Raw genomic sequence first — 25912 nt, 5'->3', positions numbered from 1 at the left:
CCACACACATTACACAGCAAGGCACTCTTTGCTTTCTCATGTGGAATTCAGAGATTCTAAGGTCATCAGTACATGGAAAACTTAGAAAGAGGGGTGAAAAAGAGCAGAAACCTGTCTGGGGTCTCAAATGTAGCCATTTTTCACCACTAATAATGTATCCTGAAAATGAAAATATCTTGGTGGTTCTTACAGCAGATTCCAGCACTCAGGTGGTATCATCCCATGCAAGAGATGAAGATAATGTCCTTATCCCAGAGGTTTCACCTAGCTCACCATGACACAGTAACAAGAAATGAAAACCTTCTTAAGCTGGGAATGATGGTGACAATGGCTGATGATAATTTAAAAAAACAGTGCAAATTGGATTTCCACTGAAGCATGGGCTATATTGCCACTTTCTTTTCTCATTCTCTGCTTGTGCCATTTCTGTTTTCATCTGCTCTTGTCTTGATTGCTATTACTTATTTAAAATAATACGCAAATTACATAGTGTGAGTTTTGGAAAAGGAAATCAGACTGTCAACACAGCTTCAGGCTTGGGTCTGCCTCTTACAGTGGTAACAACTTTGAAAGTTATATAGCATTTATAATATGTGCTGAAGAAAAGTAGGTTGGAGGTTATGGAAAATGCTAAGTCAAAAGTGACTTGGGGACTTAGAAATATGTTCAAAGTATATTCAGATAATTGGACTTAGGATTTTACATGCTTAAGGCAAATGGTGGGCTGTAGGGCCCTAAGCCATCCCACCAAAATTTAGATGCTTAATTGTTAGATGTTCAAACCTGTATTAAACCTATTGCCTCCAGGAGGCAATCCTTCCCAAACAGCTCAAACAGCAGGATATATTACTTTATACACTAACTCAGACTGAACTAATTTTTAAATATCTAGATTTAAGTGAGATAAGCACACACACTCACACACACACACTCTTGTAATTTTGAAGAAAGTGAATTCAGACAAAAGAGTAAGTTCACAGCTGGGAGCTCCTAAATCAGACTACTCCACTGCCAGGCCCCTTCTTTTAAATGCATGAAGAACCTGATGCCTTCAGCAGCAGCAGAGGAGTCAGCATAGCCTAGGGAGAAGAAACTTTAACTGTTGAAGCACCTTTCTGTCTGGCCTGTCAAACCTCACATCATTTATCCAAATATCCTTATGGCAATCATCAACCACCTCCCTATGCATTCAATGAATGTTGGAATCTCTTTTACAACGGTCTTACTATGTTTGTTTTAAAGCATTCTTATGTTTTTTCTCTAATTTACTTCAGGCTACCCTGGCCAAATTTAGACACAGGATAAACCATAAATGACTTCAAAAGAGTTTCAGCTTCTTATACTTACTAGTTCAGAAAGTCACAATTGTTAAGCAAGTTCTTCATCTTTACAATTATAAGAAACACAATATGGGAAATTTTGTTAGCCTTCCACTCTCTGAATATGCTTGGTTAATATTTTCAGGGTTCTTTTTTTAGTAATGAAATCTAGGAAGTCACTTTTTAAAAAGCTGGCAATATTCAGGGACACAGTCCAATATGCACTGTAGGCTTCTAAGGTCTTTCTGCAGAAGGCATTGTAGTGCTTGTACAATTTCTGTTCATTTCTCACGGAATCTGCATGTATCCAACCCTCTATTTTTTATTCAGCTTTTATGATGTAGATATTAATGTTTTTCTTCATTTGTGAAGTGATCTAAGGCCTATGTGGGAAAAGATACAATTTCATGGTTATTTAATTAAATTAATAAACACAATTAGTCATTATTGTTTAATAAATTAATATATATCATTATGGCAATAGAATGAGGCCTCCAAATGCGTGGAGGCTACATATACCCAAGGATTTTACAAATGAGAATGTGAGGCAACTCTCCATGTGCTTATCGAAAGTACAGAGAAGAGGAATGGTATAGCTACCATGGGAATGCAAAAGTCATTAGGTGCATTGTCAGGGCCTTGAATCCCTTTCTCCCCAGGCAAAACATCAGTGACATTGTTCTGACATGTTTTCTTTATGAATGGGCAATTATACAAGGTTCTGTCTAATTTCTCTTGAACCTGTTCCAGAGTTGACCACATGATGTAACTATTCATTAGATAAGGTACAGAAATCACTGCTGCCCTCTCCTTCCAGGCTGTAATTTGGTTTGGGGTAAATGAGGGCAGTACAACGATAAGATGGAGATCCAAGATAATTAGGTAGTTTGTAAGAAAGACTGTGATAGTTCACTGCTGTCAGAGGTGTTACTATGAACTGCCCCTGAAGCTGCACAATCTGTGTCATGCAATATTTTTCAGTTGCTCTTACTAGCAAGGAATAATACTTAATATTAAAAGAACTAAATAAATAATTCTGTGTTTAAACAATTAGATATGATTATTAAGAAAATTAGTCTTATTTCATTCTTATTATTCCAATCATGTTTTCTAAATAGCCATGGAACACTGTATGTTAACCTCAGTGACCTGCACTTCTGAATTTCCCGTGGGATAGGTATCATTCCAGCTTCTCTCTGTTCAGAGAAGTTTTACTCTTCCAGGCTCACTGTTCTTCCCGCAGTAATTGTAAGCCTGGGTTTGCAATACTGACTTGCTGTAATGGAATAGGCAGATAAGAGACTGAACTGCTCCTTTTGAAAAGAAGTCAGTTGCAAAATAGCAATGGCTTCATTTAGAGCCAAGATTTTGCTTAAGTAGTATCTGCATGTGTACTAGCTGAGTGGGAGTATTACAAATAGTCTTCAGGGTGTCTGACGTAGGTAGTTACACAATACAGTACTCCAGAAGTTTTAGAGTGCTTTTTTTCTTGCTTTCAGTTTGCTGAAACAAAACCAGTCAACCCAGAAGTGAATGTTTCAGTGTTATTTCTTAGTAAATTAGTTGAGTTGTCTGGAGAGGGAGAGAGAAGTATTTGTGTCCCACTGTGAAGCATTTTGACTGAGAGGGCAGTGTCCCAGGACGGACTGGACAAGTAATGGCTGCAGCCGCAAAGATATGATCTTAGATGCTTTGCATTATCCACACCTTCTGTAATGTGCTTGACCTTCTCTTTATCTAGTGGATAAAGCTCTTTTAAACCTGAGGCCCTCCCTTTTACAGATATTCCTTCCAAAATGTGAATAAATTGATACTGCCAACAGATGACATTTCCTGTTTATAAAGCAAGTGAACATGTTCTGAAAGTGTAGTTGTGGCAGAAATACTCCCTAGTACCATAACACTGTCATGCCTTCTCAGAATTGCAACAGAAAGCAGAAGTTGCCAGAATGTACATTCTTCCCATAATACTCTTGATAATGTGATGCCCAATCTGTAATCTGATCTATATGTTTTGGAATGTGAACCGTGCCCATCACTGCAGCACCTGAGCTCAGCTTCATATTGAGTTTCTTTGTGTGTGTCTTGTAGTGTAGCCCTGGGAAACAAATAGCAGAAGTTGTTTTGAAGATTTCTTTTGTTGTTTTTCCTTCTTTCCAAAGATAGCACATTCACAAGTGTTTTTGTGAAGATGAACCCCAAAGGTGGGGAAGTTCAAATGCCTTCTGTTTGGTAACTTATGTGACTGCCTTCTGAGCTTCTTTTCATGTGAAATGACACAGCTAAAAGGTATATTCTTAGGGGTTTTTCCTCAGGACTTCCTAGTCATGGCTTGGAATGTTTGCTGTTCCTACATAACATAATCAATATGCTATTAATATAAAGAGTATTTTATAACATTTTATAGGAAAGGATAATATTACACACAGCATAGGCAATATTAAAGAACTGACACAAAAGATAAAATGGCAGAAATTATATTTGCCTCCTGGTAGTGAGAATCATAAGTATTCTTAAAATTGCAAAATGATCTTTTATTAGCCCTATAGTAAGTTACTTCTGGTTTTTAAAGTTGTTTGTTCATTTGGGTAAGGTTTCAATGTATATCACTCCCCTAGGGTTGATAGCTGTGGAAAAACTCTGACCATTTAAATTATTTATTGTTAAATTATGTTATAATTTATTATCAGATTGTATTTTCTCTATTATTAAAAAAATTATCTCCCACAGGTAATGCAAAAAAGCAACAGTAGCTGAACAACTGCCCCAATTCATAGAGTAATCACCAAGATACCTCTATGAAACACTCACCGTATGGCAGCGTGTGAACTAAAAATGCAGCTAAGAGTTTGTGTTCATCATACCATGGCAAAGAAACCAGTATAGGTGGTTTCAGACATAGCTGCAGTAGCTGAAGGAACTACCAGTGCAGATAAGAAGTTTAGTAATACAGTTTAAATTTATATTGTCAATATTGTTGCTTCCAATTTTTTAAAAAATAATAAGTAAGTATCAGTCCTCAACCTCCCCTTGACAATAATGTACCCTTTTCAACGGCACTTTTAACCGAAAATGTTATGGAGCTAAAAGTGTCCATGAAATAGTTGCAGAGCTGCAGAGCACTCATGGGTCTGCAAATCAGCAGTGTTTTGTGAACTGTGGAAATGAGCTAGCAAAATAATTCCTACAGGTTTTATAAGCATTAGTGTATTGATTATATGTACACACTTCCCATACTCCAAGTTCTGATTACATTATTTCTGAAAAAGAAACAGGTATCAGAGTTTTGTTACTGGATGGCAGAAATGAAAATGTCTCAGACTGTTGGGAAAAGGAAATTTCCAGATGAGGAAAGATTAAAAACACTACATAGCCTAAAGAAGAAAAGAGCAAGAGGTGACATTACCCTTTTTAAAGACTGGAACTAAAATACTAAACTGATGATCTGGTCTGTAATAGAAATAATCAGTTTTCAAATAAAGTCTGTATATGGCATCATGTGAAAATACATTGGGAGTCAATATTTATAGTTGACTTCAGATGGAACTTAAGAGGTAGAGAAGGCTTTAATACATAACAATTTTCCTTGGCAATCCCACATACAGGAGAAGCCAAATGGAGTAAATGTATTTGGTTAGCATTGCTTTTTCAGTAAACTTGCTGACTCCAAAGGGTAAATTATGGAAAAATGCCGTGGGTGCACAGGGGATGTTCAGGCGGAAAAATACTTTGTGGTCTTTTCCCCAGGGTTTGGATGAAGGTCACCCAGATACAGTGTTCTTACAGCAGCTCTAGAGATGTGACCTCTGATCTTACAGGCTTAAAATCAGAAGATGGGCAAAGACTTGGGCCCTAATGCTAGTTACTCTGCTGTATTAATGGGAAATCATCTACGTAAGAGCTTTAGCTGATCTGACTTTGTGAAGGTCCCACTCTAAGTGAGAGGTTACACTGCATACCTCAAGGGGTCTCTTCCCAAAAAATGCAATGCTACCATTTTATTTTTTTGGAGACTGGTGGATGTTGTGGTTTAACCCTATCCAGCAACCAAGCACCACACAGCTGCTAGCTCACTCCCCCTGCCCCAGTGGGATAGAGAGTATAGTGAGAGAATCAGAAGAGTAAAACTGAGAAAACTCGTGGGTTGAGAGAAGAACAATTTAATAATTGAAATAAAGTAAAAAAGTAGTAGTAGTTAATAATAATAATAATAATAATAATAATAATAATAATAATAATAATAATATACAAAGCAAGTGATGCACAATGCAATTGCTCACCACCTGCCAACCGATGCCCAGCCAGGCCCCAACCAGTGATTGCTGCCCTCCCGGCCAACTCCCCCCCAGCTTATATACTGAGCATGATGCCATATGGTATGGAATATCCCTTTGACCAGTTTGGGTCAACTATCCTGGCTGTGCCCCCTCCCAGCTTCTCACTGGCAGGGCATGAGAAGTTGAAAAGTCCTTGACTATTGTACGCACTACTTAGCAACAACTAAACCATCAGTGTGTTATCAACATTATTCTCATGATAAATCCAAAACACAGCACTATGCCAGCTACTGGGAAGAAAATTAACTCTGTCCCAGCTGAAACCAGGACAGTGGCCTTGAACTTTCAGCAACTTGACTCTGAAATCACAAGGAGCAGATGAGACGTTGCTTCTTCCTAACTACAAATGCAAAGATCATACATGTTTCAAGAGATACGAGATTAAGAAGCAGAATGGTTCATAGGGTACTCTTGTGTGCAGAGAAAGCTAAAAGGGTCTTTGCTGAAGCAGGTTTGCCCTGCAGTCTGTAGTGGTAAGATACCTGAGATAGCTCTAAACCAGCTAGCTTGGTTGGTGGCAGCAGTATCAGTTTACACTGAATTCTGAGCTGCTGTAGCTGCTTGGTGCCAGGTTCTTACCCAAAAACCTTTAGCTAATACACAGAGATACCACAGTGACTACAGTGTGGTTGTACCCTTGGTGTGTATATATTCCAAACAGGTCAAGGTTAAATTTATTTGGTAGAGGGTATGTCTTGGGAAGACAGTAGTTTTCCAGGTGTTATGAAAGGCAAATTCCTTTTTCCCTGTGAACTGAGATCTTGCAAGTTTTTTTTTACTGAAATCCAAATCCTCCAAACCTCATACATTTCAGTTCAGAAAATAATTTAAAAATTAATACTACAAAGTGAATTTTCCCTTGTTTTCTAAGGTCAGGCTTTAAAAATTATTTTTCAGCAGAAATAAGAGATGCAGCTTTAGCTCTTTGCTACTTGTAAGCAAAATTTGTTGATTTAGTTATAATAACTCATGATTATATCACAAATTGAAGTGTTTGTAACCAGTATTCAGGTCTCAGCAACTGCTGAAAATACAAATAGAGCTGGTTCACACAAAAAAAACTGAAGGACAACAGAGTTGCATTTATTGGATAGTTGTTCACCTCCAGTATCTGCTTTGGCTAATGCTTGAAGAAGATGACAGTGATGTAATTTTGATGGCTGTACAGCTCTAGCATGCACTAACATCAGTGAACAGGTAATGATCAGACACAGGAAGTTCATATGTTAATTAACAAAATATAAATTTTAAAGAGTTGTCAAATTTTTATTTCTTAAAAGCACTTCTATAGATTCATAGCCTTTGAAAAGGCTATACTCTCTCCTTGCTCAAAGCAGTGCCAACATCAAAACTAGATCAACTTGCTCAGAATCTTGTTCAACTGAGTTTTGAAGAGCTCAAAGACTGAAGCTTTCACAGCTCATGACAACCTGTTCCACTGCTAAACCATTCTCATTGCAGTGTTTGAAAGTTGTTGCTTTTTGTCCTTGGTACTTCTGAGAACAGACTGTCTCCGTCTTCTCTATGACCCTGTTTAAGCTAGTTAGACACTGCAATTAGACCTGTGCCTTCCCCTCCCCTCCTCCCACTCCCCCTTAGCTGTCTACATGATAAACAAACCCAGCTCCCTCAGCCTCTTCTGGAACAGTGCTGTCCATCTTAGTGGCCCTCTGTTTGACATGTTTGTCACTCTCTCTCCTGCAGTGGGGGGCCCAGCCCTGGACGCAGTCTCTTATATGCAGCATAACACTTCTGAAATGGAAGAGAATAATAATTTCTCTTTATGCACTTCCTACAGTATTGATAATACAGTCTGGCATGTGGTTGACCTTCATTGCTGCAAGGGCACACTGCTGGCTTATGTTCAGCTTGCAGACTTTTCTGCAGAGATCTAGCCAATCCTTCCCTAGCCTGTACTGACATGCAGAGGTTTTTCTAAGGCGACCCAGGCTTGGGTATTTGACTTTGTTGAGCTCCATGACCTTTCTGTTGGCCTGTTACTTCATTTTATGAAGTAGTCATTGAATGGCAGCCCTGCCCTCCAGCATAGCAACCACTCCCCACACTTTGGTGTCATCAGCAAACTTATCGAAGGCACCCTTTGTACTTTGAATGTCTTTGTGATACCATTAACAATGTGAACGAATTTTCAATTTTCATCAATCCAATAGAGGGCAGTCAGTCCTCAGCTAATTAGCACACAGGGCACAGAGGAATGTCAAAACATATATACCACCCCAACACCAGCTCTTGTTGTGTTTTATAGATAAGTAAGTTAAAAACTAGGACACCCACGATGGAGACTGTTGGGAATAATTAAAATAAAATATGAATTTATGTTTGTTATTCAATTGCTGGGCATTATATTGAGCCTTGAGCTTGTGTTTAGTGATAGTGGATATATAGGGACCATACCTCCATATTGGGACATAAGGACTGAATTAGGGAGAAGTGAGGTTACTACTGACTCATCTCCTAATGCCATTTGATGATACCGGATTTGTGGTGCTTTCTTAAGTGGTGATCTTTGTGTCACATTACCTATACTCCCTTCAGCAGCAGGAGTGATATTTTTGTTGCTCACTCAAGGAAAAAGTGTAATTTTGGATCATCTAAACAACAAAACAAAGAAACCCTTGGTTAATATGTATTTTAAGGAAGATTTAATTATTTGGTCCGTGGCCATGGACAGCAAGAGGCTTCAGGGAGGCTATAAATGAGCCTCCGCCTGGAAAATGTCATGAATCATACTTGCAAAGGGAAAGGTAACTCTTTATTTCAAGTTCTCTTCACAGAAACCTTCAGATAAAATGGTTGCTCTAATTGTTTTCTAAATGTCTGTCCTATTCAGAGTTATGTAAGTCAATGGAACTTCTCTCCCCTTAAAAACCTAGTTAGTAGTCACTGCAAACATGTTTCATATGCTTCAGGAGATTCTTCATAATAGAAAAATTCAACTGTTCCTGGCAAAAAAAAAAAAAAAAAAAGACAGACCTGGAGACAACAGGTTCATCACTTTGGCTCAGCATAGGCAGTGCCTGGAGTATGTACAAGTGCCTGAAGGCCTGACTTATCAGAATAACTTTTGTTCTGCACTCAGTTTCTAAATCAGTGCAGGTCTGTTTTTAGGAAACAGCTTTCTGGTATATTCAACATTCTCAGGGGGGAAGAGAGGGTAATGTTTAATTTTAATCATTCATCATGTTCTTAATTGTGTGGTTGTAATGACAAACCTGTTTCTGCTTTGGAATAAAACTTCTCTCACCTTCTTGGCAGGGATGAGGGTAACAAATCACCAATGCAAATGCAGCTCTTGTAGCTCTTTGGGTGTCATGGTATATTCATTAGCTGATGAAGTCTAGTCAGATAACATGAATGTGAAGAAAACCTCAACATATTACAAAAAGTGCAAAAGAATGATAATGAAATGAAACTCTCTGATCCAGCACAGTGTTATGGCAGGCACAAAAAAGAAGAATTCTGCAATATTAAATAAGGTGAAAACAACAGAATCTGATGAAAAACAAAAAACCAAACAACAAAAAAATCTCAACAACCAACCAGCAGAAATAAAGGAGAAAATAATTAATTGCTTATAAGTAACTAAATTTACAAATAAATTATTTTAGTTTTAGTAGTTACTTTAATAAAGGCATTAACTAGAAAACAACCAGTTCCATTTTACAGGAGGTTTTAATTTCCTTTTTTAGTGCTGTTAAAATTTCATTTAAAGTTTAGTTCACTGCCTTCTCCCTGAATCGGTTCCACTTTGTGTACAGTATTCTTCAGTTTCTACCATAAAATTTTCCATGAGGTGTGTAACAGTCCTTTTCCCAGAAGCTCAGGACAATGAATGCTACAGCCTTTGAGTACTTTCTTAACCATTGTAATACCATACCTCCATAGAAAGAGTAATCCTTTACTAACACAGTAACACAGTAACCTGAACCTTCCCTGGGTTAGCTAACCAAAAATGATTAATAGACAAATACTTCCTCTGTCTATGGGCAAGTCCTTTGATGAATATCCTCCTTCAGGATAATCTGCTTGAGAGGAACATTTCTAGCTTCTCTGCTCTTTTTCAGAGGGGACCTTTTTAAACTCTGTCTGCTTGGGATCAAGCTCTGATATACTCACCTAATTAAAGGCCTTCCAATAGTTAATGCAAGGAACCACTTACTTCTTTGTCACTTCTCTACCAGGAAAATTCTATAAGCAGCTCTTCAGATACTGTAAGTGGACTCAACCATTTTTTCAGTGATTATTTCTTTTCTGTTGTTCAAAGCAACAAGTTCATGTAAACAGATAATTTTTTCTACTTTAATACTGCTTCTAGGATCAGTGGATTGACAAAGTTAATTTTGCAGAACAACCAGTCAGATCTGGCCTCTTCCCATAATCTCTTGCTACTGCCAAAACTTTCAGAACAGGTCAAGACTTCACTGGGACAATCTTTGATACTGCAATTTGAAGACTAATAAGTACAGAGGTATTTATAGGACCTCTTAAATTGTGAGGGAAATGTTAGGAAGCAGCAAGGGCTGGCTGCACCCAAAGGGATAGGAAGCTGAGCATGACTTCACATCAGACAGTACAGGGGCCTCATCAGTTAGGGTACAGCCCCACACTACTTGAGCAAGGTGGGTAGGCAGATCTGGAGATGGTAGCCGGGTTCAAGCAAGACCATAGATTGTCAGGCAATTTTGTGGTGATGAGGCAGGTCTCAGATCAAGCTAGGAAGTTAATCCATTGATCAGAATGATGTCCAGTGATGGTAACCAAGGTCCACTTATCACTAGGTAGGTCCATGTTGACAAGGCAAGTTTGAAGTCAAGCTAGAAGTCAGTCAGCAGGTCAGGGTCCAGATCATTGGAGCCCATGGCCAAACATAAGCATAGCTGTAGCTGAGCTAAAAATTTATGCTCCTACAAAATAGCTCAGGTAGGAACAGAAGGCCCAAGACACATCTTAAATCGGGCTCCTACGCTCATGGGCAGGGTGTATATGTGTATGTGTGAATTTGTGAAGGCACTGGGTTAGACTGGTCAGGGCCATCAAAGCCCATTAGTGCACTCAGGAACCTAACCATAGTGTCCCCTCCCAGCAACATGTGTCCTCACACCCTACAGGGATCTGGGGTCAGAAAGACTGTTTGTAGAGTGATTTAATTGTTGTGGGTTTTCATAGGACTATTGCAGGGACCACAGAGACAAGGACAGGGTACTGAGAAAGAAAGAAGGCATGGGAGACTTGGGGGTGGTTAGTGGAGCTCAGGCTGCCTATGAGGTCCCTAAAGGCTGGGTGGGCCTCAGAGGCACGGGGGGATCAGTGGGGCAGAAATTCACTCTATACCTGACAAGCTTTGGGGGTGGGGCAGGGCAGGGCGGGGCAGGGGGAAGGGTCCAAACTACCTCTAGGAAACCTGGGAGGCTGGACAGGCTTTGAGGTGATGAATGTGTGGGTGGAGACCCCAGGTGAGACTGGTCAGGGCCATTAAAGCCTTTCAGTACACTCAGGGACCTGACCAAGGTGGGATTGGGGAATAAAAAGAAGTAAAATATTTTGACTCTGCTCTGGGATTTCACAGGTTACAGATGTTTGTAGCATGCCCTGTAATCTGTGATGTATAGTTGAATGGCTCTACCAAGCTGTCAGGAAGTGATGTTCTTAAAGACAAAAATTTAACAGGGCCCGGTTTTCCCATGTTGTCCAGGACCAAAGCTGAACCCTTGTCATCAGCAGTTACCTTCAAAATTCTCCCTCTTCCACCAAAACATATATTCAGGAGCTCCCTAATGATGCTTTGGATAACGGCATAACTCAGAGCTGTATGTTCCAAGTATGAAGTGGTGTGACCTGTTGTCACACAAATAAACCAGTCACTCTTTAGGAGCAAGGAGAACTTCTACCAAATAAGAAGGGTCTACCAATTCCAAAACTCACATGTAGAACTTTACAGTTACTTAATTAAAGACTTAGGTATTCTTATGGCACTCCTGACCACAAGGTAAAACTAATTAGTGAGGTACTCTTTTTTGCTAATGCTTTTTCACCACTGTGTTACAGGCTGGTTTTAGAGAGTCCTAGTAACACCCTTGGGCTATGTTAAAATCCCAGACCTCCTTTAAGAAAATCCAAATGAGAAGTTTCTCGCAGCTTGATTTCAATATCTTACAGCTTCAGATCCTACTGTCACAATTTTTATGTTAGTCTACAGTCCAGGTGAGTTTCCAAGCCCTTTTCTACTTTTTCTGCATTACCTATTTTTATGATAGGACCCACTACCAGTTCCCTGTGTGCAGGACTAGAATATCTGTTTCACATTCACTCATTCCATCTTTTCCAAAGGAATCTGCTTCTGCTTTTATTGAGTACATGTGACCCTGAGACACCCTCCTTTGCCAGAAGGCTGGGGGATTGGTCTCTTACCTAAACCAACAGCAAGCTTCCCAACTCACCAACAGAGTTTTCTGACTTAAGCTAACAGGTCAAATCACAACAGTAGGAAAACATCCAGGACACTTGCCTAGGCTTCCCCAGTGAGGTAGAATCCTACTGACCTACTCATTCAAGGTTACGCATGAATTAGGAAGTTTCTTGGTGAACCTGTTTCACTAAAAGCTCTCCTTTAAGTTGCCAGTATAGCTGCACTCACCAGCAGTTTTCAGTTCTTGCTATTCTCTCTTTTGGCTTTTCCTGGAAATGCTACAAAGTCTGCTGCAAATGTTGGTGGGGTCAGTTTTATGAAGTCTAGTGATCTTTGTGCTGCTGCACCAGGATTTTCTGTAACAGCCAATGGAACTATTGCTGTTTCCTCATCCAATTCACCACAACCTTGGGAATGGATCTTTCAAAGGAGTCTGTGCCTCTGCTGCCATTCTCCACCACAAGTAGTTGGCCTTGCTTCTGCCACTCCAAGTCAAAAAGTGGACACCCACTCCACTTTAAGTCTCTTCTTAACCAGGCTTGCCACACACACATGTTCACACACAACAGACACACACATTAATTAAGAGAATTCAGAGTAATGTTTTATTTACAACAAGCTTGCCTCCAGTCTTTTGCACTCCTTCAGGCCAGGAGACAGATTCACAGAATTACACATCAGGATTAGTTACATAATATATAGTAGATCCTTAAAGGACACCTATGCCCTGATACAGTTTGTAATGCATTGTTAAGTTACTTCTATTTCTGAGTTATTGGTGATTTACTGATGGTTAAGTAATTCCTATTTACACAGTAGATGAGATCATAGAATCATAGAATGGTTTGGCTTGGAAGGGACCTTAAAGATCGTCTAGTTCCAACCCCCCTGCCATGGGCAGCAACACCATCCACTACACCAGGTTGCTCAAAGTCCCATCCAACCTGGCCTTAAACAGTTCGAGGGATGAGGCATCCACAAGTCCTCTGGGCAACCTGTTCCACTGTCTCAACACCCTCATAGTGAAGAATTTCTTCCTTATATCTAACCTAAATCTACCCTTTTTCAGTTTAAAGCCATTACCCCTTGTCCTATTACTACATGCCCTTGTAAAAAGTCTCTTTCCAGCTTTCTTGTAGGCCCCCTTCAGGTACTGGAAGGCTGAACAACCCCAACTCTCTCAGCCTGTCCTCATAGGAGAGGTGCTCCAGCCCTCAAATCATTTTTGTGGCCCTCCTCTGGATCTTGTGAAGATAAGAGTTTCTTAAGACTGGTGGAGATAACACTACTAGCATGCTTCTTCTGGAATATCTAGTTATTTTCCTTCTGTTACTTAGTTTTGGTTTTTGATATATATCACCACTCAGTTGTGTGATATGAAACTGTACATAATACTGTGCATTTGCATACAATCATCCACAACTTTGTTTTCCTATGCTACACAAGTAAGATACTATAGCTTGAATGACTGGAAATATCACAGTCCAGCAGGATTCCCAAACATATCTGTAATACATCAAGCAGTTGTTGGCTAGTCATTATTACAACCTTCTCAGATGGAAGATTATCCATTCTACACATGGAGAAACTACATCACTGCTTACTGCTGACTTGGCGAGTTCTTGACTTTCTGTTCTGTGTTCTGTCTGTACTCAGAAACTGTTATTTTCCATTGCTTTTCCCTGTACTTCTGCTTCTCTCATTCTTTTCTCTCACAACTCACATCTTCAGAGCTTTTATTAGATGTTGTGATTTCAGACAAAGAATTGCAGTACAACCAGAAATGTACAGAGGTGATGTTGAAAGGCTGAAGTCTGGTTGTAGGCTGCACTTCCACTCTTGTTCTTAAGACGGTAGCCTAAAGTTGGGTATGGAATCCATGCACTTTGTTTTTGCCATTGCTAAAATGACAGAATTTCTCTTGTGATTTCTGAAGTGGGAATTTTTTAAGAGCATATTTTTATGAGAGGTAAGGTGAAAGATTTTTGGAACAAAATTGGGTCCAAAAATAGAAAATATAATTTTATTTTTAAGGTTTGAACATATATGTGATTCAGAAGGAATATATGGAACAAGACAGGGAGAAATATGCAGTGGAAGAATAAAAGCTTCTGAAAAGGCCTGGCAGCCTGTGACTCTTATGCTGTCCCTAAGACAGCAAAACAGACAAATCTTTGTGCTGAAATTTTCCAAGCAGAAGGGTTAGGGCAATACTTATCTCTGACATAGAAAATTTGGGTTGGCTATAGGCTAGCCAAGACAACTTGGCTACTCAATGACTGTACAATGCTCTGAAGGTGTGTTAAGCGTCTAGTTATGCTACTTTATTTGTCTACCAGATGCCTAACATGGATTTGGGGGACAAATTTGGAAGGCAAATGTAGAAGAGAATTTCAATTCGTCATAATAAATAAGCTGACTTCCCTTTCTTTCCTTTCTCTTCAGAAGCCACTTTGGTAAGTTTTCCTGATACCATTTTTTTCTGTGCTTAACAGAAACCTTTAAAATCTTTTCAGAAGATAAAAATGGGGGACTTTACCATGTGCAGCTAATATTGTTTCTCCTTTAGGTTCAACAGGCTTCCTTACTTTTACAATGCCTTTTATCTTCTCCATTTCCTGCTAATCACAGTTCATATTCTCATGGATTTTGTGAAAAACTAGGATTACATTTATATCTTTGTAGTAACTTTAAAATATGACCCAGCTCTTGCAAATTCCCCCTGCCTCTAAAAAAAAAGAGAAAGAGAAAAAAGAACATGCACTCCCATCTTGATTTGTCACCAGTTAAGCACATTGGATTTAATCCTACATACCTTCAGCACTCAAAATTTCCAGGAAGGTTAACAGGTTTTGTGAGAACATGGAATGTAAGGGTCACGGCTATTCAGAAGGAAAGGAATCCATGCCATGTACTATGCAAATTATGTCTGTGTCTGCATTAGTACTGAAATTACTTTTATAATAGGCCAGGTAATAGCCATTTTGATTTATGTTTGAAAGAAAGAAGGAACTGAAGAGGTGGCTGCGATGAAGAGAAAACTCGAGACTATGTAGAAGTTTTTCCTGTAGTCTTTTTCTGTAATTTTTCTGTAATAATTTTTCCTTTTCAGGGTGTTGCTGGAAAAGGCTAACTTAAGTTCCAGGGTCACTAAAAGCCTGTTCATTCATTCATACTCAGCTATTCAGATTTATGCTTTTTTTTTTTTTTTTTTTTTTTTTTAAATCTAGGCTGACCTAAAAGAAATGCAATGCACTATAAAAAAATGTGGAGTAGTGTCTCTGGCAAGATCACAATCTCCAGTGGCAAAAATGGCTTTCTTGTTCCCTTGTATTTGTAACAGTTATGTGAAAATAGGAATTCCTTGGTTGTTGCTGAAGTATTTCCACGTATTGCCTTACTTACACAGTTTCGATAGCTCTACAAAGGGCAGCACATCCTAACTGTGCCATATACAATATTGATAGGTCCCCCAGCACCATGGGGTGACTGAACTGCACAGAACCAACATCATCCTATGACTGCTAGTCTGCTCCTAATTTTTTGGTGTTAGACACTGTGGTGTGAGGAACACATTTGGCCAGGTTGTGCTTTGTATTTCTTCATGCTTACATTGCTACTCATGGCCTTTGGCCATAGGAAGGAAATTGTGTGTAAGGAGATTTTGACATCAGCTGTCATATTTGTTAGGTAGGGCCAAGCTGGAATCAAGAGATTCCAGAAACCGGGTCAGTCAGAATCAGCCCAAGTCAGAAACAAGAGAAGTCAAGACACACACCAGGAAAGGGCAACACTGGCAGCCAGAATAAAGACCCTATTTGCAGTAGGAGCCTCAAACAAGGAACAGGTAGAGCTAGAATAATGTTGGGAGCTAAAGCTAGGCCTTGAGAATGAGGGCTAGGAGCCAGAGTCACAGTATGACTCATGAACCATGGAAAGGGATACAAAGAGCTAAAAGCAGATATTGGGTATGTGGGAAACCACATACACCAAAACTGTACAGACTTACAATCTATCCTTCAACTACTAGGCCTTATCAAGTCCTTAGTTTTTGAAAAACTGTTTACAGGCTTCCGCTAGACTGAAAGTCCAGCAGTGCTTAAGAGGTATGGCCATGATCTGCTAAAGAGACTTTGGTCCATGCAGTATTCTTACATATTCCATCCGTCTTTCATCTCTGTATTCTATTACCTTCGAAATTGACCTCTATCATGAATTAAATGACAGCTCTCTTTTGCAGTTTTAAGACTTTATAGCCATACAAGTGGGTAAAGGAAAACTATTGAGTCAGATTTACTGCAATCTGAAGCTATAATGAGACCTGTACTGTAATGAGCCTCCCACGACAATGTGGGGAGCTCACCTGAGATACTGGTTTGCAGTTGTTTGAACTGCCCTGGCTGCTGCAGCTGTTGTCTTCATGGCTAGCTGAGTACATACACCGTGAGTTTACAGAAGTTTGGATGTGAATCCTGGTTTGGTAAGTCTAAGTAGCCTCTAAATAAACCAGGAGCTTCAGAGAGATGACTCAGCCCTATTGTTTTACACACTTTTCTCCCTTACCTACTGATTCTGCCTAGGTCCAGGCACCCTGAACAGAATCCTTTTCCACTACAGCAAGAGTAAGAATAAAGCGACATTTCTGTTGATTCAAGATGCAAGAATATTAGGACAAATCTTGGGGGAAAGAAGATAAGAAAGTAGGAGCTTTTTTTCCTTTGCTTTTTTTCCTTTTCTTTTTTTTTCCCACGTAGCTTCCGGCTTCTTCACAAGAAGGAGGATGCCTCCTCTCTCATTTTGATATTTTGTCTACTGCTTTGCAGACACCTCCCCAGGACCTTGATGATGTTTTTCTATACCAAAACGTAGTTTTTGTTAAATAGAAGTTTTCATCCCTTTCATAAATAAGCTTTTCTGGAAGAAATATGAAGAAACAATGAGAGACTGTAGAACATTAAAGGAAAATTAAATATGCAATGTTTACATATTAATCTACATAAACTCTTCTTCCAACTTGTGAAGTGATTTTGTTTGACACAGAGAGGTGGAGTCTATAATGATAATTTCTTTAATGGGATTTGCAGACAGTTGGGGTGGGAGGTGTGTCCTCCTGTATACTACCTTCTGAGAGAGCACAGTGTCTTTTAGGGCACGTTCCCACATGTTCACTCACCTAAAAGGTGTTTTGCCTGACTTGTTCAGCTGTCTATTTCAAAATTGCTTAGATGTCGCTTTCCAGAAGAATTCAGAGATACATAAGGAGGATGATTACTTCTAAATTCTAGACTTCAGAAATGAAATACTAGAAGCCTAGGACATTGATGCTGTGTGAATTCTTCAGTACTGTATAGGGACTTTGTGAGGGGTAAGGCTGCTGGCAAGCCACTTCTAAATCAGACACGCCTTTGGGTTGGGCTATTTTGGAAACTAAGTACTTGATGAGGCTCAAGGTATGGGGACAAGTGATCTTATTTTGGTTTTTTTACATGTACTTCGATCAGATGATGCAGCTGACAGACAGTGTCCTCTGTAAGTAACAGACTGGGGGGAGAGGAGTGGTGACCTATAGTGAGTGAGCCTTCCCTGACTTTGAAAAAAGTGGGGATTGCTGGCTTTCAGGCAGCTAGGCAAGAGAGAAAAAGGGACGTGCTATGGGGGTACCTTTATTTGGGGATAGCAAGCCCTTCTATTTCCGGATGTGGAATGGACTAAGTCAGAAGTTGCAAGGCAAAAAATCCTGGGATAAACATCTGGATGAAATCTGCTTACTCCAGCAGAAAAGGTACAGTGCATTTCAGCCTTCTTTTCTTCCCTTTCTTCTGCTGCTCTCTCCCTGTAGCTGATTCTCACTCTTTTCCCTTAGGCTTTTCTGCCAGTAGATAAACTTTAAACAACCCTGGAGCACTTTTCTCTATCAGATTTCTTCTTTCAAGGTGGAATGCTTCTGGAGTTCCAATCTTATCTGCTTTCACAGGTGGGTTTACTAGGTCACAACTGAATTACCCTGAGTGCAGGACTTCAGTCACAGATTAATAATGTATACTCTTGTCTTTCCTGCTTCATAGGTAAAGCTCACAAGAAAATGCATGAGTGTTTGTTTGGGTTTTTTTAATTACTGTTAAGAGTGTGTGTGACATATATGCAGCAGTCAGCTGAAATGATGGTGGTTTTGCAAGGATTCTGCTTTCAGTCTCTCTAAAGGTTGCCCGTACTGTGGAATAGAGTGAACTCAATGTTGTTCCACATTCTGGTGGTCAGTCACTTCCTGGGTCGGACTGCTGTTTTCTCACCCCAATGGCCCAGGTGTCAACATGTACAGTGACTCCTCTTAGACCTTACATTATCAAGAAGGTTGCCTGTGTCTTCACATGTAAATACTGAATCAAGGATGTTTGTTACTGCTGTGCAGGGTTGCTCCTTCCACACACAGGAATGCAGTATTATTCATGGAAATCCAGCTGAATCTGTTTTTCATTGTTCCTTGTCATTTCTGCATGCACAAACACTGCTATACTCAAATAACAAATTGCTTCCAGTCCCTTGTAAAATTTGTTTTTTCTTTCCTCACAAAACTCTGAACATCTCTGGGGACGAAAAGGTGGCTTGTGTGGGACAAAATCTGTCTATCTATCTGTACGTATGTATGTATACACACATATATGTATAGAAATAAGTAGGATAGTACCTTAAAAGGGACAAATGTACATATATGTCTTTAAGGAAAGAACTTGAATATATATCATCATCTAACTTCTGATGAAATAACAAAAGCCTGTTCTATTTTACTTCAGAGCAGTGGGACTTACATACACTTAAAATGGGAAGGACAGTGGGAACAATAGTATCTCCATGGAATGCTGAAGTGTTTACATTTTGGTATGTTCATGAAAAGCATCACAGGTAACTGAAAAGTTCTCAGCAGATTCTGTACTATCCAAATAAATGTGTGCAAAAGAAAATTCTAGATATATTAATATTTTTATAATTATAACATCTTCTTCATGTTTTTAAGTCATAGAGATGTGGAATAGACATCTGGAGGTCTCTATCTAGCCTCCTGCTTGAAGCTGGACTATTGCCAGCAATTGATCACATTGTCTATCTCAGTCTTGAAAGCCTCCCAGGACAGAGATTCCACTGTATCTTTAGTTACCTGTTACAGTGTTGTAGTAACCTCTTAGTGAAAAAGGTTTTTTTCCTAATGTTCAACCTGGACTTCCAAAATCATCATTTGATGCTGTAACCCCTTGTTTTGCCATCTGCTGTTACCAGGGAGGGTTTGTCCCCCTTTTGTTGCTCCCTTTCCATCATCTATCAGTGGTCCTGGTTAACAGGGGAGGTCCCTGATGACTGGAGGCTTGCCAATGTGACGCCCATCTACAAGAAGGGCCGGAAGGAGGACCCAGGGAACTACAGGCCTGTCAGCCTGACCTTGGTGCCAGGGAAGATTATGGAGCAGTTCATATTGAGTGAACTCAACAGGCAAGTGCAGATCAACCAGGGGATGAGGCCCAGCCAGCATGGGTTCATGAAAGGCAGGTCCTGCTTGACCAACCTGATCTTCTTCTATGACCTAGTGACCCGCCTGGTGGATGAAGGAAAGGCTGTGGACGTCATTTACCTGGACTTTAGCAAAGCCTTTGACACAGTCTCCCATAGCATTCTCCTTGGGAAGCTGGCAGCTCATGGCTTGGACAGGCATATACTTCGCTGGGTAAAAAACTGGTTGGGTGGCCAAGCCCAGGGAGTAGTGGTGAATGGAGTTAAGTCCAGTTGGCAGCCGGTCACGAGCGGTGTTCCCCAGGGCTCCGTTTTGGGGCCAGCCTTGTTTAATATCTTTATCAATGATCTAGATGAGGGGATTGAGTGTGCAAATGACACCAAGTTGGGTGGGAGTGTCGATCTGCTGGAGGGTAGGATGGCCCTGCAGAGGGACCTGGACAGGCTGGACCAATGGGCTGAGGCCAACTATATGAGGTTTAACAAGGTCAAGTGCCAGATCCTGCACCTGGGTCACAACAACCCTATGCAGCGCTACAGGCTTGGGGAAGAGTGGCTGGAAAGCTGCCTGGCTGGAGAGGACCTGGGGTGCTGGTTGACAGCCGGCTGAACATGAGCCAGCAGTGTGCCCAGGTGGCCAAGAAGGCCAACAGCATCCTGGCTTGTATCAGGAATAGTGTGGCCAGCAGGAGCAGGGAGGTGATTGTCCCCCTGTACTCAGTGCTGGTGAGACCGCACCTGGAATACTGTGTCCAGTTTTGGGCCCCTCAATACAAGAAAGACATTGAGGTGCTGGAGCGTGTTCAGAGAAGGGCAATGAAGCTGGTGAAGGGTCTGGCGCACAGGCCTTATGAGGAGTGGCTGAGGGAACTGGGGTTTTTTAGTCTGGAGAAGAGGAGGCTGAGGGGAGACCTTATCGCTCTCTACAACTACGTGAAAGGAGGTTGTAGTGAGGTGGGTGTTGGTCTCTTCTCCCAAGTAGTTAGCGATAGGACGAGAGGAAAGGGGCTCAAGCTGCACCAGGGGAGGTTTAGATTGGATATTAGGAAAAATTTCTTTACGGAAAGGGTAGTCAAGCATTGGAACAGGCTGCCCAGAGAGGTGGTGGAGTCACCATCCCTGGAGGTGTTCAAAAAACGGGTAGATGTGGCACTTTGGGACATGGTTTAGTCTAGTCTACCCTTAATTGGTTTAGAGTGGACTTGGTAGTGTAGGTTAATGGTTGGACTGGATGATCTTAAAGGTCTTTTCCATCCTAAACGATTCTATGATTCTATGATTCTTTCACATAGTATGCTATTAGATTGCCATTCAACCTTCTCTTTGCTTGACAATCCTCATTAGTCACGTGCTGCAGGCCCATGAGCATCTTGTACTTTGCTACTGATAGAGAAAAACAATCAAAATGTTAGGGCATATAAACCCTTCTTCATAAACTTCTATTAGATCACTATAGCGCAACCCCAGCGGTCCCCAAAACTAACATTTCTGTGTTTCTTCATAAAACTGCGTAACACATACAGTATCATTGTCTGTGAAATCAGAGTTGCATGGGAACACAATTGTTCCCTTCCATTTTAGGTCCATAAATTTCCCACAGCTTTCAACTAACATAAATTAGCCTTCTGCTATTTGGTCAGAAATTACATGGTGCCAATATGTGGATACTCTCTTCCTAAAGAGGGGCAGGACCATTTCTTCCTCTCACGATCCTACTCTTTCCTTTCCTTTCTTGTCCCCAGAGATCCTCAGAGCTTGAGGAGAAAGAAAATGCACATTTTGCAGAGGACTGGCATCAGTTTTATTGCTTTCATATTCTTAATTATGTACATACAGAAAAACACAACGGGAATACCTTCTGTGGTGACTTGTGTATGGGTACTACTCTTATAAAACCTTTGCTTTTGTGGAAAAACTGTTTTAAGCCAAGAGATCCTTTACTTCATCCTGTCATTTTGTTGTGTGGAATTGCAGTGTTGTGGCTTCAGCTTGAGTTCTTCTTAGTATTAATGGTGCTGGAATATATACAGGAATAAGCAGAAATTAAATTCTACTATTATCTTACTGAAAGCCTGTGGTAAATATGTTACTATTTAATTAGTATGCTCTGATTGCACACAGAAAGTCTGCAAGAGAAAAACAATGCTTTTTCTTGTCCTGCAACTGGTGGTGATAATACCTGAAAGCTAACTGGTTTGGTAGTTCTCACCTTCACTGTTGCTGTTCATTCTCTTTCTTTGTGTGTAATAGTTTGTTGAATCTTATTGGCAGTTGATCTAAGCATTATCCACAGTGAGGGTTTTCACTGGCTTAATCCTGGACTGTACAAAATTTCCCAAAGGGACATCCAAGTTCAGGAAATGTGATACAATCTCCTAATATTAGAGTGGACTTTGAGTTTATTTTGCCTTATTCTCCTGTTTTCTTTCTGTTCAAGACTCTCCTTTTTAAACAGCCTGTAGCTCAGCATGGAGTCCCAGGGACAGTAGTCACATCTCATATGTCCTTTCTAGAATTATCTTTGGAAGTAAACTCTAGGATCTACATAACCTGGAGCATATGAACATAAAAACCCAATATAGTTCATAATCATGGGGAAAAAAGAGATAATATTTATTAAAATTCAGGCCTGATAGAGGTGAAAAGGAATCACAAGCCTGTCACAGTCTAACAGATCTTCTACAAATTATGAGAGCCATTGCTTGATTTATTTTTTTTAGTCTGGCTTTCAGTGTAAGAGGTTCTAAGGAAATGTGAACAAAATCTCCCTAGCATGTAATTTTAGAAATTCCACTGTATGAGAATTGCATTGTTCATAAAAAAATAATTAATAAATAAATTAAAGCAAGTGAGTACGTGGATCCAGGACAAGTACATTATATTTTTCTTTCTGCTATTGCCTGCCTCTATAACTTTGATTGACAAATAATCTATCTCTATGTGTCTCTTCTTTCTCACAGCTGCTGCTTAGGGATTAGTGGTATCACCTGTCCTTTGTGGGATGCTCTGAGGCTTAATTATTCTAATCACAATAAAACATTTAACTTGTGTGGTACATTTAAAGAAGAAAAAAAAAAAGCCAAACCAAAGCATTTTAATACATTAATTAACTATAGAAATCTGTGCTATGAGACATAATGCCTTAGGGGTGCTTGAGAAAATTTGCATAACTTGCAGAGAGCTGTGGTCATTCCAAACATGTCTCAATAAAAACTTTATATCTCCTTTAGTTTCCAAATTTGTTGGTGGCTCTTCAGTTTCACAGACATATTAGCAAAGTGTTTTGCTTACCCTGAAAACAAATATGGGACAAATAAAAAGTAGCTCAGAGCTCAGCCTAAAACCATTAAACTGAGTTGCTTAAGAGTTGTACAGGGACACAGAGAGCCTTCAGCTTCTAGGCAAATCTTTCTCAAGCTAGTAGTGAATGGGAGATATCACCGTAGTTTTGATGTTCATTTGTTTAAACAACATTACTGATTTTTCAGTGCACAAATTAACATAGGACTGTCCTGTCTTAAAATCCACAACGCCTGTCAGCATTAATTGGTTCCTTTGCTCCCAAAGGTGACAGTGAAATAAAGATGCCAGCTCCCAGTTCCACCACTTCATTTGTAATATGTTTCAATAATAGTGCTTCTCAGTAGTCAAGATGCAAAGAACAGCCTGTAGAAACTGCTGCTGCATGTAAAGGCGTCACTGGCAGCATTTCTCATCTTATGCTGTTACACCTTCATCCTAATGGAATTTTTTAGTCTAATAATATAAAACAAGCCCCCTTAATTTCAGAAGTGTAAAGGTCTTCCAGAACTCACATTTCCCCAACAATGCACAGACATACACACATCTGACCTCAGTGCCCAACATGTGGCTTAGGCTCATAGATTTAGGAAGCTATTTGCCTTCTTAAACTAGGCTATAGGTTTCCTTGTGAAGAAGTAAACATTAAATTTGTGCTCTGAAAAAAGCACCCTAAATTAAAAAGTTGTTAGAGAAAACTAATTAGACACAGGGTGAGGAACACAACCTAGAATAAAACTGCAGGAAAATCCCTGTTGAAGAGGGTTGGAAGTTTTGATGCAGTATGAGGTTATGCTTCAGAGAACAAATTTGGTTTATGAATAACTCAGTGATAATAAATAATAACCAACACCTGCTGAACTGTTAATCCAGTTCTAGCATGAGGTTATTCTTAGGATGGTCTCAGATGCAGAATTAAAGAAAGGAGATTAATGCAAGGAGATTGCCCTGCTGGAAGTGACTGAGCAAGATTTCTATTGCTTAGCATGGTAGATAGCTAAATATCTGAAGGGATAAGACTTCCCTGTCAGTTTCTTGTCTAGTAGCATCAGCAATTAGTAACCAGTTTAATTTATTTCCAGAGAAGCTCTGTTTGCTGTCAGCTGAAGGGGTTTCAACGTACATGCACAAGAAGTTCCAGTTAATTTGCTGAGTCTTGCTGTCAGTGCTGAAGAAATTTCCTGACCCTCACCCTGTCACTGCATTGATTGTCCAATCCCCTGTTATCTGTCTCCTTTCACTTCATGCTATTACTTCCTAAGTCATTCTTTAGCATCTTGTTAGGTGATTGCATTGATCCTCTTTCTGGCTAGTTAGCTTCCTCTGAGCACTCCTTTGCTCTCCTGAAGTCTTGCACACATTTACATAAACATACTAACAGAAGGAAAGGAGAAGATGAATTTCCTTTGGCAATTTCATGATGGAGTGTTGAGCATGGATATTCCGAGCAGCACAACAGGGAAAAAAAAGAAAGCTGAAATAATATCCTACTGATGAATTTATAGCTCATTCAGAAAGAATTACTTTAGACCCTCAGTCACTGACACAGCTATGGGGATAAAGCATGAAGCCAGCAGATGCCAGACTTAAACTAGAGCAAACAATAGGAAAATTCCATACAGTGAATGACTTGAGCAGTAGAATCTGAGAAGGGAAGGAAAGAGGAGAAAGAGATGATCCACTGCACCTCTGGTGAGCTCAGTCTTGAAAAAGAAGCTTCAGATTGGTTGTTGTCCAGACAGTTCACATATTTAACATATTTCCTTGTTTTAAAAGAATAACCCTATAAATCCAAATTCTTCTTTTTATAACAGAGTTAAGACTTATGGACTTGTCCTTGCATTCTTTATCTCTTCATAAGTGTAATGAGCAGGATACATTCCAAAAGAAGGGCTTAAGAAGCTGTAAATCCAAAAGGGTACATATTAGCAGCAGAAAGTGGTTGTGAAATCCTTAACCTTGTTTAAAACTATTTTACATGATGGCCTCAGTCAGAATCTGACCTACATTCTATCTTCTCTTTGTTTCACAATGGATTTTCGGGTGTTCCTGATTTTGTCCTCACCTATATTGAAAAACAACTGACAGCTTCCTGAGCATATCATTGAATCATCTGTTAAGAAAACTGACTGATACTAATGCATGATCAAGGCTTTCTAAGTGCCTCAGCACAGCTACATTCCTTAGCTCAGCAAGAAGAACCCAGGAGTACTTCGAGGTGGATACTGTTGTGGTTTTCATTGCCCATCAGAACTACTGGTTAGCTGTGTAGCTGTGCTTATCCCTAAACTGAACCTGTGAGGCAACAACAGTACTGCCTAGTGTTACAGACCTGATTTACCTGGCTAAATTAGGAGCTTAGTGTCCCTTGACTCCATAGCTGATGGAGAGAATGGTTTATAACAGGAGCTTAACTTAGATGTGCTGAATTATCTTCTCAGGGTGCCTAAATAGGTCTCTGCTGAATCATTCTCTGAAAGCCACCCTCTCCATCCAGTGACTTAATGGTACTTTATGGAAATGAAGCATCTACTGTAGGCAGCTCTTTTAAGAGATTAAGTTATAGATTTTACCTACTGCTGCTTTGACACACAGGAACTAGAGTTGTAAAATGTAAAATTCATGCTGTGTTTGATGGGTCAGGAAGAAAATTAGTTAAATATGCAGAACTTAAATTAAAATGTTTTGAAGGTTCTAGATTCAGGTGACATTTATTTTTTATATTCACTTTGGCTCACCTAGTACTTGACATTTATATGCTCAGCACATTGCTGTAATGCATTAAAAATGAGTTGATAATTATAATGGTATGCTTTAAATGAGACTAAAATGTTTCCCCAATTATGGGACAGAAAATTAAATGAGAGTAAAAGCGTACAGTATAAACATGTAAGTCATGGACCTTTGAGGCATCAGACACAGCGTGCCATGACATTTACCAGTACTTCTGGGTTCTTCACCAGCTTGTTGTTTGGCCTGGGATCTCTGGTTCTTTAAGCCCAGTTGGAGGTTCCTACAATAAGTAGAAA

At 39.9% G+C, this 25912-nt stretch overlaps 1 protein-coding gene across 2 annotated transcripts in view; it reads left to right on the top strand.

The window, feature by feature from the left end:
- Nucleotides 1-17734: 17734 nt before the first annotated feature.
- LOC104031741 (transient receptor potential cation channel subfamily V member 6) overlaps nt 17735-25912 on the top strand; it is a 31532-nt gene continuing 23354 nt past the window's right edge. For both annotated transcript variants that reach the window (XM_075715747.1, XM_075715751.1), the window contains exon 1: nt 17735-17865. In XM_075715747.1, the coding sequence (XP_075571862.1) occupies nt 17735-17865 (131 nt within the window). The remainder of the gene's footprint in view (nt 17866-25912) is intronic.

Source organism: Pelecanus crispus, chromosome 1 (genome assembly GCF_030463565.1).
Source record: "Pelecanus crispus isolate bPelCri1 chromosome 1, bPelCri1.pri, whole genome shotgun sequence".
Taxonomy (NCBI): domain Eukaryota; kingdom Metazoa; phylum Chordata; class Aves; order Pelecaniformes; family Pelecanidae; genus Pelecanus; species Pelecanus crispus.
The sequence above is the reverse complement of the archived record's forward strand: the minus strand, read 5'-3'. Positions and strand labels throughout refer to the sequence as shown.